The sequence below is a fragment of the Centroberyx affinis genome, unplaced genomic scaffold, assembly GCF_046629955.1.
Source record: "Centroberyx affinis isolate AG114_WGS23_722 - 3 ecotype Tasmania unplaced genomic scaffold, CSIRO-AGI_Caff_v1 ptg000076l_1, whole genome shotgun sequence".
Lineage (NCBI taxonomy): Eukaryota > Metazoa > Chordata > Actinopteri > Beryciformes > Berycidae > Centroberyx > Centroberyx affinis.
Genome location: NW_027278785.1, coordinates 264,478 through 279,238, shown reverse-complemented (window position 1 = coordinate 279,238; position 14,761 = coordinate 264,478). Strand labels below are relative to the sequence as shown.

General features: G+C 44.5%; 1 protein-coding gene across 8 annotated transcripts in view; it reads right to left on the bottom strand.

Annotated features, from left to right (window-relative positions):
• Window positions 1-14,761, bottom strand: part of cux1b (cut-like homeobox 1b) — a 59,647-nt gene that overhangs the window by 22,670 nt on the left and 22,216 nt on the right. For 7 of the 8 annotated variants that reach the window (XM_071521555.1, XM_071521571.1, XM_071521564.1 and 4 more), the window contains 6 exons: window positions 11,917-11,995; window positions 9,527-9,664; window positions 7,343-7,466; window positions 5,220-5,296; window positions 4,910-4,976; window positions 197-245 (listed from right to left, as the gene is read on the bottom strand). In XM_071521555.1, the coding sequence (XP_071377656.1) occupies window positions 197-245; window positions 4,910-4,976; window positions 5,220-5,296; window positions 7,343-7,466; window positions 9,527-9,664; window positions 11,917-11,995 (534 nt within the window). The remainder of the gene's footprint in view (window positions 1-196; window positions 246-4,909; window positions 4,977-5,219; window positions 5,297-7,342; window positions 7,467-9,526; window positions 9,665-11,916; window positions 11,996-14,761) is intronic. The other variant, XM_071521606.1, reaches the window with a different exon arrangement.

Genomic DNA, 14,761 nt, shown 5'->3' with positions numbered 1-14,761 from the left:
CATGCTTTTATTTCAAACATGAATAATATCTCTGCCACTGATTATATTTACGGCCAAAGAACACAGTTTCACTGCTTTCTTAGTAAAAAATGTTATCAATGTTAACCATAAAACTGGCTAAAGCCAAACGTGATGCAAAGTCTGGACAAAGCTGTGTGAAAATGCACACTGAGGATTGTGAGTGGTACGGCGTTACCTGATTGGCTCTTTCCAGGTCTGTCATCACCATCTCAATTTCATCGGCCCTGAGGAAGAAACATACAGTTACTATACAGAAAGACGGGATAGAGTTTGTGACAATGCTTAACAGACACAAACTAAAATACAGCACACAAATCAGTAACAGGGAAGATGTAAATGTGAAAGATTCCCAAAGTGTGTGTGTGTGTGTGTGTGTGTGTGTGTGTGTGTCTGCATGTGTGTTCATAGAGTACACATTTGGAGTATGCCAATGCCGTGTCCATTAAGCTGCTGTCTAAATTTCACCTTAATCCATTGATTGTGAACTCCATAACCCAAGCAGCTTGTATGTGTGCGTGCATACATGTATTTAAGTGTGCATGTGTGTGTGTATGTGTGTGGGTGTGCACATGTAAGCCCCTAAGCCCAGGCCACACTAAAACAGAGGGATTACACTAATAGAGCTCTAAGTCCTAATACAGCAGACTAATCTGCTATGAAGCTGTGTGATTGTGTCTGACTAATGGTCTGGATGGGGGCCATGGTTCACCTCTCACTTGCTAGAGGTCAGACAGCAGGGACACATCCCCATAATACCCCTCTTATTGGACTTGGGAAAAATAGTTTAATAACCCTCTTTCATGGCTGATAGATCTACCTATCATTTGTCTGCACAGACTGATAGAGATGTGGAAATAACTATGAGGGAAAGGCAACACAGAACACAGAACGCATACACACTGAATGTAAAAAATTGTTAATTGCACTCATGAAATTACAGGTTATAGCCTATACGGCATGAACTGTTTAATTGCCTAAATTATGATGCCCTATTGGTTAATTATTTGTGTGTGTGCACATTAAGATGAATATAGCATGCACATGACTGTGTGAGGGAGAATTTAATATGGTGACAATAACAGATTACAATGGAAAAGCTTTACTTAAAATACTGATAAAACTTCATGGGTGGTGTGTTAAATGCAAAAAAGGCAAAAATGCAGCATGTGCGTGCATTCATGTTTGTTTAAGACATTACTTCAAAAACTGATAAAGCGATATTGGTGCCATTGAGTGCAAATATGTGAGAGCATATGTGCAATGATGTGTCCATTAAGACCTTTTGATTTCACAGTAATCTTTTGATAGTGAACTCAATAACCCACGCTTTTGTATGTGTGTGTCACAGTATGAAAAATAAGAGTATTCCATGTCCCATAGGCTTGAGCACTACTGATTTGAATGTGTTTAACAAAACAGACACAGTTGATATTAGGTCAACATTGTGCCACAGGCAATGCAGCAAAAAGAATCAGATGTGGGTGGGAGAGCTTTTCACTCTCCGCTTTTATTCTTTCCCCAACAGTTAAAAGGATCTAGTATGCATTTAAGCAACATAATAGTACACTACCTCACCAGCTTTTATCCTGTCTTAAGCTATAGTGTGCGGGACACACATGCACACTCAAACGTGCACACAAACACACACATGTAAGGTCGGAGAGCCAACAAGCCAGAAAAGCTTGTAATGGAGAGCGTTTATGGGTAGTAATGCAACCCAAATACACCGCCGCTCCCGCTCCAAATGTGATCATTTAATCAAAGTACAGATGTACAAAGTCTTCTTAAATAACCTTTGGATTTGGCTGTATTTGGGAATTATAAAGGCAAAGCTAGAGGCTGGGGGCCAAAGCAGATCACAGGCGAGGGATTTTCTGCATATCCTGATACAGTTAGTCAGTCGCTGGGCAGGGCAGTAACTGTCCCTGACCAGCCGATGCACCCAGTACAATTAATTCATCAACCACACAACAGTAAAGGAGGGCTCCTTCATAATGGTAAAGCCTTACTTTACACCAGCGAAACTGATCCACAAACCTCCGCAGAGCAGCCACAGGGAGGAGCCAGAGAGCACATGCACAGCTGCATTAGAAAACACACACACACACACACACACACACACACGAGCACACACACACACACACACACACACACACACGCGCGCACACACACGCGCACACACGCTCTTTTGTACCATGAAAGCCAATGGGTGCACCCAGTGACATCAGTGAGTACTGTAGGACTTCTGAAACAAGCCCACAGCCTCTAAGCCCCTACTGTACTTCCTCCATCTCAGACAGGCCTTTTCATCTCTTATCATCTTCTCTCTTGCTCCTCACTCAACCGCTCCTTTTCTTTTCCACCCTCTCCCTGCCTCGATCCTTTCCCTTCAACCCTTTTCTTCCCATCGCCCTCCACTTTGCTCCTTTCATCTTTTTTCCTTCCACCTCCCCTCTCTCATCTTTCACCCTCTCTTCCTCGGCCTCTGTCCTCGGTGCCAGCAGGATATTCCCCTGATTTAGATTTTCATTTCCCTCCTCTATCACACTCTTATCCCCTCTTCCTCGCTCTAGCCTCCAGCCCCCGGCTTGCTTTCTGCCCTCTAGCTTTCATCACTCTATTCCTTTTCTTTCCTTAGCTTTCTCCACATTGCGTTTTCACAGCATGTTACCTTAGGGATTTCAAGGAGGCTTAAAAAGGACCTAGCTGTGAGTGTGTCTGTGTGTGTCTCATGTACCATTTTGTGTGTGTGTGTGTGTGTGTGTGTGTGTGTGTGTGTGTGTGTGTGTGTGTGTGTGTTTGAGATGGACACGGGAAAGGAAAAGCCTATTGACTGTGTTGTCTAATTATCAGCAATTAAATGGCTCTCTCAAAATGGTATCATGCTTTTGTGCACAGATAAGGCTACACACACACACACACACACACACACACACACACACACAAACACACAGCATCCTGTGGGGTTGGGGATCAATATATCATTAATCTTTAACAGGGACTAAACGGGTAAAACGCGCCCAGCCAGACCCTCGCAGCGCCAGCACAGAGCGGGGGCTACACTACATCTGCAGGCCCGCCCCCTCCGAAGCTCACACACCCCAGGCACTGCAACATCGACCAAATTCTCTCGGAGTGTGTGTATGAGTGTGTGTGTGTGTGTGAGTGTGTGTTAGTGTGTGTTTTAAAAGGCAGATTACCCAAATGCAGCAAGAGGATGGGGGATTTGTCACGCAATGTCCTCCTTAGTGGAAACTAAAGTTGAGTGCGAGCGTGTGTGCGCGCTGTGTGTGTGTGTGTGTGTGTGTGTGTGAAAAAGTGGATGATATGTATGTGTTTGTGTTTCGTAGCGCCAAAATATATGCAGTCAAAGGGTTAAAGTCGTGTTCAGCCAAACACTGGCGATTTGCTCAGCCAAGCAGTAAACGGGGGAAGGACTCCAAGGACTGGGAGGGTGCAGGGTTAGGGAGGGTTTGTGTGTGCTTTAAAGCGTTGCATTAAAATTTCAGATCACAGCACGCCACATAGTCAAGGACCCTGACTGCCTCAGGCTCACGAGTGAGTGAGCGAGTGAGTGTGTGTGTGAGCGCATGTGTGTGTATGTGGGCAGGCATGTGTTTATTAGCTTCTGCAAGAGAATGGGGGCCTACTATATGTGTCTTTTCAAAATTCAATTTTCCTTTGACTTAAAAGGAACAGACAAGGAAGGAAAAAGTGAAGAAGGAGTAAGTGTAAAGAAAAGAGAGAAAGCAGAGGAGCAGGGTAATATAGTAATGGAGAAAGAGAGTGAAGAGGAGGGGGGGGCTATGAAACCGATCGATTAGTGCCATTACACTGCATGCAAGATCTTCCTGTGGCCTTTCCTCTTACTCACACATACACATACACACAAACACACAATAAAGCAGGTAAAAGACAACGTGTGGGAGTGAGCGAGGCAGAAAAGAGAAAAAAAAAACAAGTATCGTGAGGAAGAGAGAAAAAGGGATCGATCTGTTTCTAACAGCCAATCAATTTAACAACTCTGTTAATGGAGAGACACAGTGAGTTTGGGGTATAGTGAATGGGTTGGGGGAAAACCTTAAAAGCCAAGTTGATGCTCAACCATACTTTGTACATACAGGGTGCAGGCCATCCTGACACTAGGGCCAGGATGTCCTTCCACAGTTTAAGCATAGAAACAAGGGTTCTTCATGTTTCAGGGTTACTGCAATCTGTTTTTGTAGTCATGTACATCTATCACCAATAAAGTTCCATGAAAGGCCTTGTTTTCCCCTTCAGGAATGTGAAAAGGGTTCTGTTGTGGTTGTGGATGCTAGCATGGTTCTGGTTCTTACTGCTGACCCTGGGGATCTGAGGGAAGGAGGAGTGTGAATGTCGCCGAGTGCCACTTTACAGTGTGGAGTGCCGACATGAAAAAGCTTCTGTTCTCATCCTCGCACACCACCATAGATCAATAATGATAGATGCCCCCAGCTCAAGTAATTGAAGCTACATTATCTCAAAGGTCCAGTCTGACGCCAGTGTGGCTTTAAGTCTCAAATCTCAAAGTCACCCTCATCAACCTAACTTCTCTGTCATGAACCTGACGATCACAGAGAGGTTTAACCTAGACCGGAAAAAACATTCTCCACTATTTTGGTGCTCACTGTGGCTGTAGAAAGCAGCACAATCTCTGTCAGTATTTACAGCGTGTGGGTAATGCTGGGATTTGGAGGCTGTTTAACGTTGTGGGAGACAATCCAGCTGTGGGGGGAGGGGGGGTTTCCAGGGAAGCAGATTCACTAAACAGGATGATTATGTCAGGAGCAGGCTATGGGAGAGCCAGGGGGGAGAAGTCACCCACACACACACACACACACACACACATCAGCGGGAAGACACATACTTTGCTGTGGACTCCTCGTCATACTTGGTCTTCAAATCAAAGAGCTCTGCCTGAGTTGTTTCAAGTGCTGTGAAACAGAAAAAAAATGTGAGTGTCTATTCTGAGTTTCACTCACTGCCCTTACAGAGCTGGCCTTCAAAACAAGAACCTTGGAATACTGCGTATTATCTAATTATGAACAATACTTTTCAAAGCTAGTACATTCTGCATCTACATCTACATCACCACTTAATATCCAGTGATAAGGCTGGCATTTTATCTGAGCTGTTATAATGGTATGCTGATCTATAACAACTGAACAGACAGGTACCTGTCTGTAGGGACTGGGCCTTGTGTTCAGCCTCCTCCAACCTTGAGGACATGGAGTCCTGGCTCTCCTGGAGTTTCCTACAGAGACAGACAGATGGCGAGGAAAAGACAGCAGGGAGCAGAAAGTCACAGATAGAGATATTGAGTCAGTAAATCTTAGGTTCACACTCTGTGGCAACTGCAACTATTCTCTATTTTCCCACCATTTCTGAAGTGTTTTCCCCTCTAAAATCCTCCCAACACAACCCACTCCTCATTAAGCAGCCCTATTAGGCAGGAATGTCTGGCCACTGGGGCACTCTGCACCCGGGGGAAGAGAGAGAGAGAGCAAGCGAGAACGAGCGAGAACGAGAGCAAGGGTGAGTGAGAGAGAGGGGGAGGGGGCAAGAGAAACCACAAGGATAAAATAGATTCATTCTTAGCATATAAAAAGTTGGGCTCTGCTGAGAAATTGCCACTGCGTGTAAAAACATCAATAATCTCGCACAAAGACGGTCTTTATGGCACTCTTTGATGCCCCCCTTCTCCGCCAATCTGTCTCTCCTGTCATCTCTATTTTTCTGCCCTCTGCTTCATCCTTTCATCTCTCTCTCTCCCTCCTTCCCTCACTCCTTCCAGGATAAAATGCATCAGAGGTGCCATCCATTTACTGCCCCTCTCAGACACAGGAAGTCAGCTCTCTGCAGACAGGAAGGGGCCTATAAAACACTGACGTACAGGAAATACGGTCGGACAATTGATCTTCTACTGTATGTCTGAAAGGGGCAATGAGCTTTAACATAGTTGGACATTACATAATGAGATTGGTAGTGGGGAAAATATTAGCTCTGAAATGTGCATTTGATAAACAACACAGATACTATCATTAATCAGTTTAAAGTACAGGCTTGGGATTTTTATCATATCGATCACAGAGCTAGCCTTCTTTCAGAGTGTCTTTCAGAGTGTTTTAGTGACAGCAGTGCAGTTTGTGAGAAATCAGCAGCAACGCCCGATAGCATTTGTTAGCAATGGTGGTGCTATCAACAGTGCACCATCTGAGACGTTTATCTTGGAATCAAAGCCAAGTCTGATGCAACTGTAAACAAAACTGCAGACAATTTCTCAAAGATTCAAACATCATTGATAAAACCTTTTGGATATCCTAAAACTTGTCAAAGTTGATGAAAAATATTTACAAGTAAGATTCTTAGTCTTTTTGATCATATAAACTGCTTCACTGGCTCATAAACTTGCCAATAGTTACTGAGGACACTGATCTTAGTCAATTAGTTGAATTTTCTTTATGTTGAATGAGTTACTTCCTGGGAAAGGACAGCTTCAGTGTTATTTACATGTGAGTCTTAGGCCATTCTAGCCTTGATAGGAGTTAATACATCAGTTCAGTGGTCTGCATCCTTTTTCCTCATACTGAAATATCCGGAAGCCATTTTGTCCTCATTCATTATTGTCACAGATTTCCAGTGTATCTGAAAATGTAGACACTTCAAAATCCCTTGAAGAGGAGCAGGCTCTTCCTTAGGAGCTCTACTGTGGCACAATAAAGCAATTTCTCAAAAAAAGCGACACCTGATATTTAAGCAGCGTTTTTTGTAAATGTGGTTATTTTGGGGATTTCAAGATGTCTCGGCTGTACTTTCAGACACAGTGGAGGCCTATGGCAGCAGTGGTTCAGAACAAAATGGCTGCAAAATATCTTGATGAAGATAGCAAATAACAGTCTGAGGCGTTGATTCCCATCAAGGCAAAAACGACAAGCACCCACATGACAAAAATGCTGGCACTGTCCTTTCTAAAGGTCATTTTCCATTCCTGCATTCATTTGCAGGAGGACAGTAACAGTGGGGAAAACAATAATTGTTTATTTGTTGATTAAATTGATCATTTAATTAGTAGACAAAGGAATTACTTAAGTCATGAATAGCCCTGCTATACAAAGCCAAAACTACTAACCTAAGAAATTAACATCACAGCAGTTCCGCCTGCGGGCGAAACGGCCCAAAGGTTTCAAATGGCAAAATAATGCACAGGTTATTACTTGAAACACAGCTTCAGCAGCACACATACACACACCTACACACACACACACACACACACAAACACAAACACAAAAACATACAGTACCTCTCCTTCTCTGCATAGTCGTTGTGTAGCTGCAGCTGTTTCTCTTGGGCCAGGTTCTCAGCTTGGTTCTTCAGAGACTGCTCGTACTCACGGATCTTCTCCTTCAAGGACTTAATGGTCACCTCTGGACAAAGGTAAAGCAGAGACATACAGAAGTACAGAGGGAAGAGGAAAAAGATTAAGAAACTGCAAAATATAGGGGGAAAAAACACCAGTTTCCTAGAAATGATAAATGGTAATGATGACGATAATGCTTTTGAACGGGTCATTGACCTTTTTCAAAAGGAACAGTGTTTCATATCCCGCATTCTTCCTCTGTCAGCACAGACGAAGGCCGTGGCCCCCGGTGGCTCCTGCCTAATCTTTACATCCACGACTGGTATAGAATATTCAACATTCACCAACAGCAGATATGCTGTATTCATTAGGACTGCATTAGTGCTGAAACCCCATAACCTGCTGACGGCTGAGCTCTGTATGGGGCAGCCTGAAATAAATCTAACACATAACTGGGGTAATAAATAGGCCTGTGTGTGTGTGTGCGTGCGTGTGTGTGTATCTGGGAGAAAGATATAAGTGAGTGAGACAAAGATAAAGAGCACTGCTGCTTGCTGCCTTTGACTGAGGGCTCTTAGCACTTTGTGTGTGTGTGTATGTGTGTGTGTATGAGTGTGTGTATGCGGGTGTGTGTGTGTGTGTGTGTGTGTGTGTGCGTGTGTGTGTGTGATTTAAACTCCAGTCTCACTGCTCTGACACATAATCAATAGAGGAGAGTCCCCTCAGAGCCCTCTTACCCCTTAACTGCTTAACTGAACTTTAAACATTTAGGTTGTGGGGATCAATGGCCCCTGCACTCGTATGTGTGTGCGTGCGCGCGTGTGCGGGTGGGTGTGTGTGTGTGTGTGTGTTTAACAGGAGTGGGAGTTCCACAGTGTGTTTTGGGGTTTAAATATCCCCCATCTATTGAGGCAGGAAGGAGGGATAAAGGATGAGGGAACAGGAAAATCAATGGCAGAATGGAACCCTGCCGCTATCGAGCTGTTCCAATTAACTCTCGCTGAAGAAGGGGGGATTCCAAAACATTCCCCGCTCGCTCACTCACCCTTCTTTTTCCGCCGATATTACACCATTTTTATTACTCCTTCTCACTTGTCTCTCCGCCTTTGTCACTTTTTCCATCTTTCTTTACCCCGAGGTAGCCTGTCGTTTTTTATTCATGAAACTGTGCATTGTGTGTTTTTTTTTCCCTGAACACCTATTAGAAAATATGCATGAGGCATTAAAATATGTTCTAACGCGGCCTGCTCCTTTGAAAAGGGCTTCTAAATTGGTTCCAATGACCTTATGTTTGCTCTTTAAAGTTCACTGTTTTTAAACACTCTTCAACATCCCATCACCATGCAAACATACTGGTGATGTTACCACCCGAGTAGGGCTGCGCGATTATGGAAAAAATGATAATCCCAATTATTTTGGTAAATACTGTGATCGTGATTATTAAATCCAAATTACTGTTTTTTTTTGCTATACATATATTATTGCACACCTTAACATACATTTTCACTTGTACACATTTTTACTCTTAACATAGGCCTATACTTTCACTTTTAACAGTACAGTACTTCTCAGTAGCAGCAGCTAGAAAGTCTTGTTTTCACTCTTACTGTCTTTTTCTTATAGTGGTCCTTGTGATATTTACAAAATTTAAATAATAAATATTTACTACTTTATTACTTTGGGGTGTAGCTATATCCCCAAGGCCCTAAAATTTACACAGAAACTGTGCCAATTATGTCATCATCTACTTTAAAACCAAAGCATCTCCAAATGACAGACGGCGATCAACTAAAACAACGTTTTCACGTTCAGATTCGAGAAGGATTTTCCTCTCTAACACTTTACTTGTTGCTACGTTTCCAAAGATAGTCTGCCTGCTTCTACATTTTAATTTTAATTTTGGTCACATACATATGTGCACGTTGCCAATTCAAAGGTTATGATTGTTCACAGGTAATAGAAGCGCTTGATTTACCACATCAGGAAAATATAATTCAACTTCAATATTGCCTAACTACACAATAATTAATTGTGTTATGTATGACTAATCGTGCAGCCCTACACCTAGGCCGCTCTGAAAGCCAGGAAAACCCAAAATGAGTGCATCTGTATGTGTCCGTCTCTGACCTTGGTTTTTGACCTCAGCAAACTCTTTGTTGTAGTCCTCCAGTGTCTCTCGAAGTTTGGTGTTCTCTGTCTCAATGTCATGCATCCTCTGGAGCTTCAGCTGCAGCTGCTGAGCCAGCTCCAACACAGGTACAGGGTCTGCCAGAGACAACACACCACATTAACACTCACACACCTTGACCATGGCAATGACTCCCTACCAGCTCCAGGAGCACTATTCTGGAGCTGTCCCTGACCTCTGACCTCCCTGTGGAGATTTACTGATCGAGCAGGGATCAATAAAATATCAAATTATTAACATTATTATGTTACGGTGAGTTACATGTACAATCACTGAGGGGTCAGACAACCAAAGACACAGAGAAAGAGTTAGTGTAAAGCCAGAAAACAACAGAACTATGATTCAGTTAGCTATAACATAGCAGCTTAGAGCACAGAATACTGCATGGCTCGTGTTTAGATTCTATATCAACAAAACTTTCCCCATAAATGCTATTAAATGATATACTACCGGCCTTTGTATCAACAATACTATTGTCGGGGTAGGAGATAAACTTTGAAGTCATTTTCCTTTGCTTCTCTAAGCATGCAATTACTGCTCTTTGGTTTTGTAGGGCAGAACAGTATAATACGTCAACTGCTGAGACAGCAAGAGTATTGGGTGAGTGATACGGAGACACAGAGAGAGAATGCAAAAACAAAGATGAGACAGACATAAACAACAGAGAGTACTAGACTGTGATCACTAAAACTGTTTACTGCGATGCAGCCTGAAAGCAAGAAAAAAGAGGAACACTGGAATTGACAGGAGAAAGTGGACCTGTAAAATAGGCAATGCGAGAAATAAATGAGACATTAAAGAAACGGAGATCGAAGGTAGAAAGAACTTTCTAGAGGCGTTCTAGCAGCATCTCCATGAACACACAGCAGGGTTAACTGTCACTGTGATGAAGAGAGCCCTGTCAGTCAGGCCAATCACATCTGATTGGTGCTCATGGGTGGCAGACTGGTGACAGGCAGCCAAGAGACGCAGGCAACGCTCATCAGCATGCCAGCTAAAAGAGCAGTTTGTGTGTGTGTTTATGTGTGTGTGTTGTACAGATAAGAGGAACTGACAGCTTACAGCTGGGGGTAAGGGCTGTGTGTGTGTGTGTGTGTGTGTGTTTGTCATGTCTGACGCAGTTAGATATCTTAACTATGCTAATGAGAGATCAGCAGAGAACGATTGGGGAATTTCATGCTGATTTTGTGCTGTCAAGGTGACACACCATGCAGCGCTGAGCGCTGACACACACACACACACACACACACACACATACACACACAAACACGCATACACACGCACACATCCACGCAAACACGCAAGCATACACTTACACACACACACTCACACGCACCCAAGCACAAAGACACACACACACACAAGGAACATAACTGCATGCCCTGGATTTGGACTGCTATCTGCCTCAGTGCCCTTGAAAATCAACTTTCTCTCCGTCTTATCAAACCTTTGTCCTTCACATTGGCCCCCACCAAATCAACTATACGGCCTGTTAAAAGCAGTTTGACTTGTGGGCCACTGGTGCTGAACGCTCCCGCCAGACACCTTTAATCTAAAGCAGAGCACACTGGGCTGACTAACCAGGCCTTCAGCTGATAGAAGACAGAACAAAACACACTGTTTCCTCTTTCAAGACTGCTGCATTAGTCAGGCTGGTGTGTGTCTGTGTCTGTGTGCGTGTGTGCATCAGGCATTACATCATTGTCTCGCTGCAAGTTAAGAATAGCCCCGTCAGAGCTGGCGCTGACTTATTGGGAGCAGTACAATCCAAAGATATTACTGTAGGTCTATCCATATGGGAATATGATGACCTCCTTACGCTATAGATGAACTCAACTCCTCTCTCATTCCTACATATACAGCCCTCCAGGGCTCCGATACAGCTGAAAACCTCCAACCAGTATCACTGTGTCTGTGTGTGTTCTGTGCCATTGTGTACTGTGTGTGTCCTTCCTCTTCCCCAATGTGCCGAACGTGACTGCTCATGTGTGCGCTTCGCAGCAGCCAATCGTGGGCGCACTTGTCATCCATATCAGGACACACCTTCTGCTAAGACCCTCTAAAGGCTACACCGGCGGGTATAAGTTCTCGTGGGGACATATTAAGGCGTCGCGCACGCCTGGATGCACAGTGAAGGAGCACCAGAGGGACGGTGTCACGCTTTTTCTCTTCCCCTGTTGGTGCTGTCTGCATAGATAAGGAAGTCTTCTGATCACAAGCTTGGGTCTTTGGACTGGGGAGGTGTCTGAACGAACGCACACATATACACACACACAGACACACACAGACTAGATTCCATACTATGCACACTCATTATACACAGTCTTACCTGGGACATCGATTAATTTCTTGTACACGTTCAAGAAGGCGGCCTCTGCTTCTTTACTTCTCTTACTCAAGGCATCGATCTGAAGGGAGAAAGGAGAAGAAAGAGAATGGTAATTGTCAGTTACACCACCTCAGATCTGAATGTCACATCCATACACTCAAAGGCAGGCCCATCAATTCTCGCAGAAAGAGACACAGAGTACATATCTATCTATCCTCACTATGCGTCGGTATGTTGCATGCGATCGTGGCTGTCTTGACAGCGGCTGAGTTGGTGTTTCCTTCCCGTGAAGTCAGTTCAGCTGTTCAGCCGATGACGGATGCGTTTCGTTTGGCGCGTGCCCGTGCGTGTCCGCGTCCGTCTGTCCTCGAGTGAGTGTGTCTGAGTCCGTGGGTCGGTCTGTGTGTGAGTCTGTGTGTACGTGTGTGCTCGTTTCCCTCCAGCACGCTGACATCATTAAACAGCTGGCTCAGTCTTTCCAGCCACAGCAGGGGCAGATTATTCAGTCAGCTCTTAGCAGCAATACAGTGTGGATCCATTACTGGATGCAGCCATTAACACAAGAGGGCACGGCATGCATTCCATCACCGATATTATTGAAATGGACAGCATTAGAATGGATCTATAAGAGATTAATCCTAAAATCATACTGGAGAAGTTTTAGACGGTTGTCAATGCTAAAACATTAAGCGACAAACACACACACAGTCTCTCTCTCACACTAAAATGTCAGCTGTAGACAGAGTAGGCCAAATGCAATTGAAATCAAGTCTAAGTCGAGAAAACAGATGCCAAATAAAGACATTCAGATGGTGCTACTGTGCTGGGCAGAGCTACAGCTGACTACTCTGGCTCTAGCACTCAGACTAAACAGCCTTGTGTGTCTCTTCCCACTCCTCCAGCACATTTACTGAGAGAAAAGGAATAAAGACAAAAGCCTATATAAGTCCAAATATAAAGTCTTCACATTCCCAGCCAAGCCAGTAGTGTAGTTGATGGGTGGTTTAGGGGTTCTTGCCACTGTAAACAGAGCGGGCTACATGTAATACTGCCTGGGCTCCTATGGGAACCTAATAAATCTCTTCACATGGCTTTGATTCATCTCTAGTTTTTTAGCCGCAAAACATCTGGCCCTGAGTAGGCTGGTGCCAGCACCCCTCCCTCATTTTTTTCCTTTCTTTCTCTATTTCTCTCTCCCCGTCTCTCTCGAATTCTCCCTCTTGTCACTTCCACATTCTCTCACTCAGTTTTTCTCCCCCTCAATCCTTTTCAGCGTCTCTCTCCCTCACATGCATGTTTCTCTGTCATGCACTCTGACACCATCTCATGTCTCTCTGGCATGCACAGGGTTTCTCTCTTGCTCTCACACACACACACTACGCCACTACCACTATATCTCATTCTCACATCATTCTGTATCACATACTTTACCCTCTTCATGTGCTGTGTGACATTGAGCGGCCAGGATCCCCAACTGCACGGCCACTAATGTGGGATTACTGATGCTGGCTGGCTACTAATACCTCTCACACACCACCACCAAACCTGTCCACTAGTGTTCGTCTGTGTGTGTGTGTGTGTGAGACACTGTTGGAGGGGGATATGATCGATGGTTCAGAGTATGACCACTAATAATGTTAACGCAGCAGCACACTCATTCTCTTAACACAGAGATCAAACACACACGCACACACATGCACACTAATGCAAAAGTGATCTGCCGATGGCAGTGAAGAAAGCCAGCTGCGTGACTGTAGAATGACTGGGCCAAGGTCAGTGGTACAGCAGCTTTATATAGCCCAACATGGGAGGCAGGAAATAGACATTTAATGTAGGACACACCCTACAGTTAGAGGCAGGTTAACTGCAGGACCAGAGCCATTAGAAGACCACCCAGGATCTACAAATACAACCCTGCTGTTCCCAACCGCAGCTCTTTCAACCGAACCCAATGACAACTGCTATTACAAGCCCCTCATACACACACACACACACATATACACACACACCCAGGCCAAGCAATACAAATGAGGTGACACAAATGATACTTCACCAGTATCAGTAGGTTACCGATGAGAAGTGCTTGCAATTGCAAAAGGTATCCCTGACACACACACACACGCAAACACATACATACATACGTCAGCACCTTGTGCCACCATCACTCAGCACCGCCTCGCTCCCCTATCTACCCATGGTGTGTGAAGGGCATCAGGCTGACCTGCGTGCGTGCATGCGTGTGTGTGTGTGTGTGTGTGGCCCCAGTGGAGTCTGATAAGGGGAGGCTATGGGAAGCAGAGACTGAAGCCTTGGATAATGGAAAAGCTTATCTGATCGATGGACCAACAAGGAACACTGAGCGAGCAACATACACACACAAACACACACACACACACACACACACACACACACACACACACACACACACACACACACACACACACACACGTATAACCCGTTTACCAAAGTAAGGCCCTGGTATTATTGGTAATAATTATGACCCGAGGACATCCACCTTTCAATGACAAAGATTAAACAGAGTATTAAGACCTCCAAGTTCCTGGGCCCAAACTTTTTATTGTTCTGCCTGAGTTCCACATTCACTTAGCAAAGATTCAACTCCTGGTTAAACTACTTATGGATGAGTTACCCAAGAACTTCGACGGGAATACCCTGTGGTTTATAGTGCTGTCTTGTCCTTGATCAAAGGATCGAGGGGTAAGCAAACAAAGCCAGGCTAAAATTACGCCTTCTCAGAGCTACTCGTGTTGTGGCATGCAACCACACAGAATAGTCGTCTGATTGATGGGCTGCCCTAAGAATGGCGCGGGTGTACGGTATTATC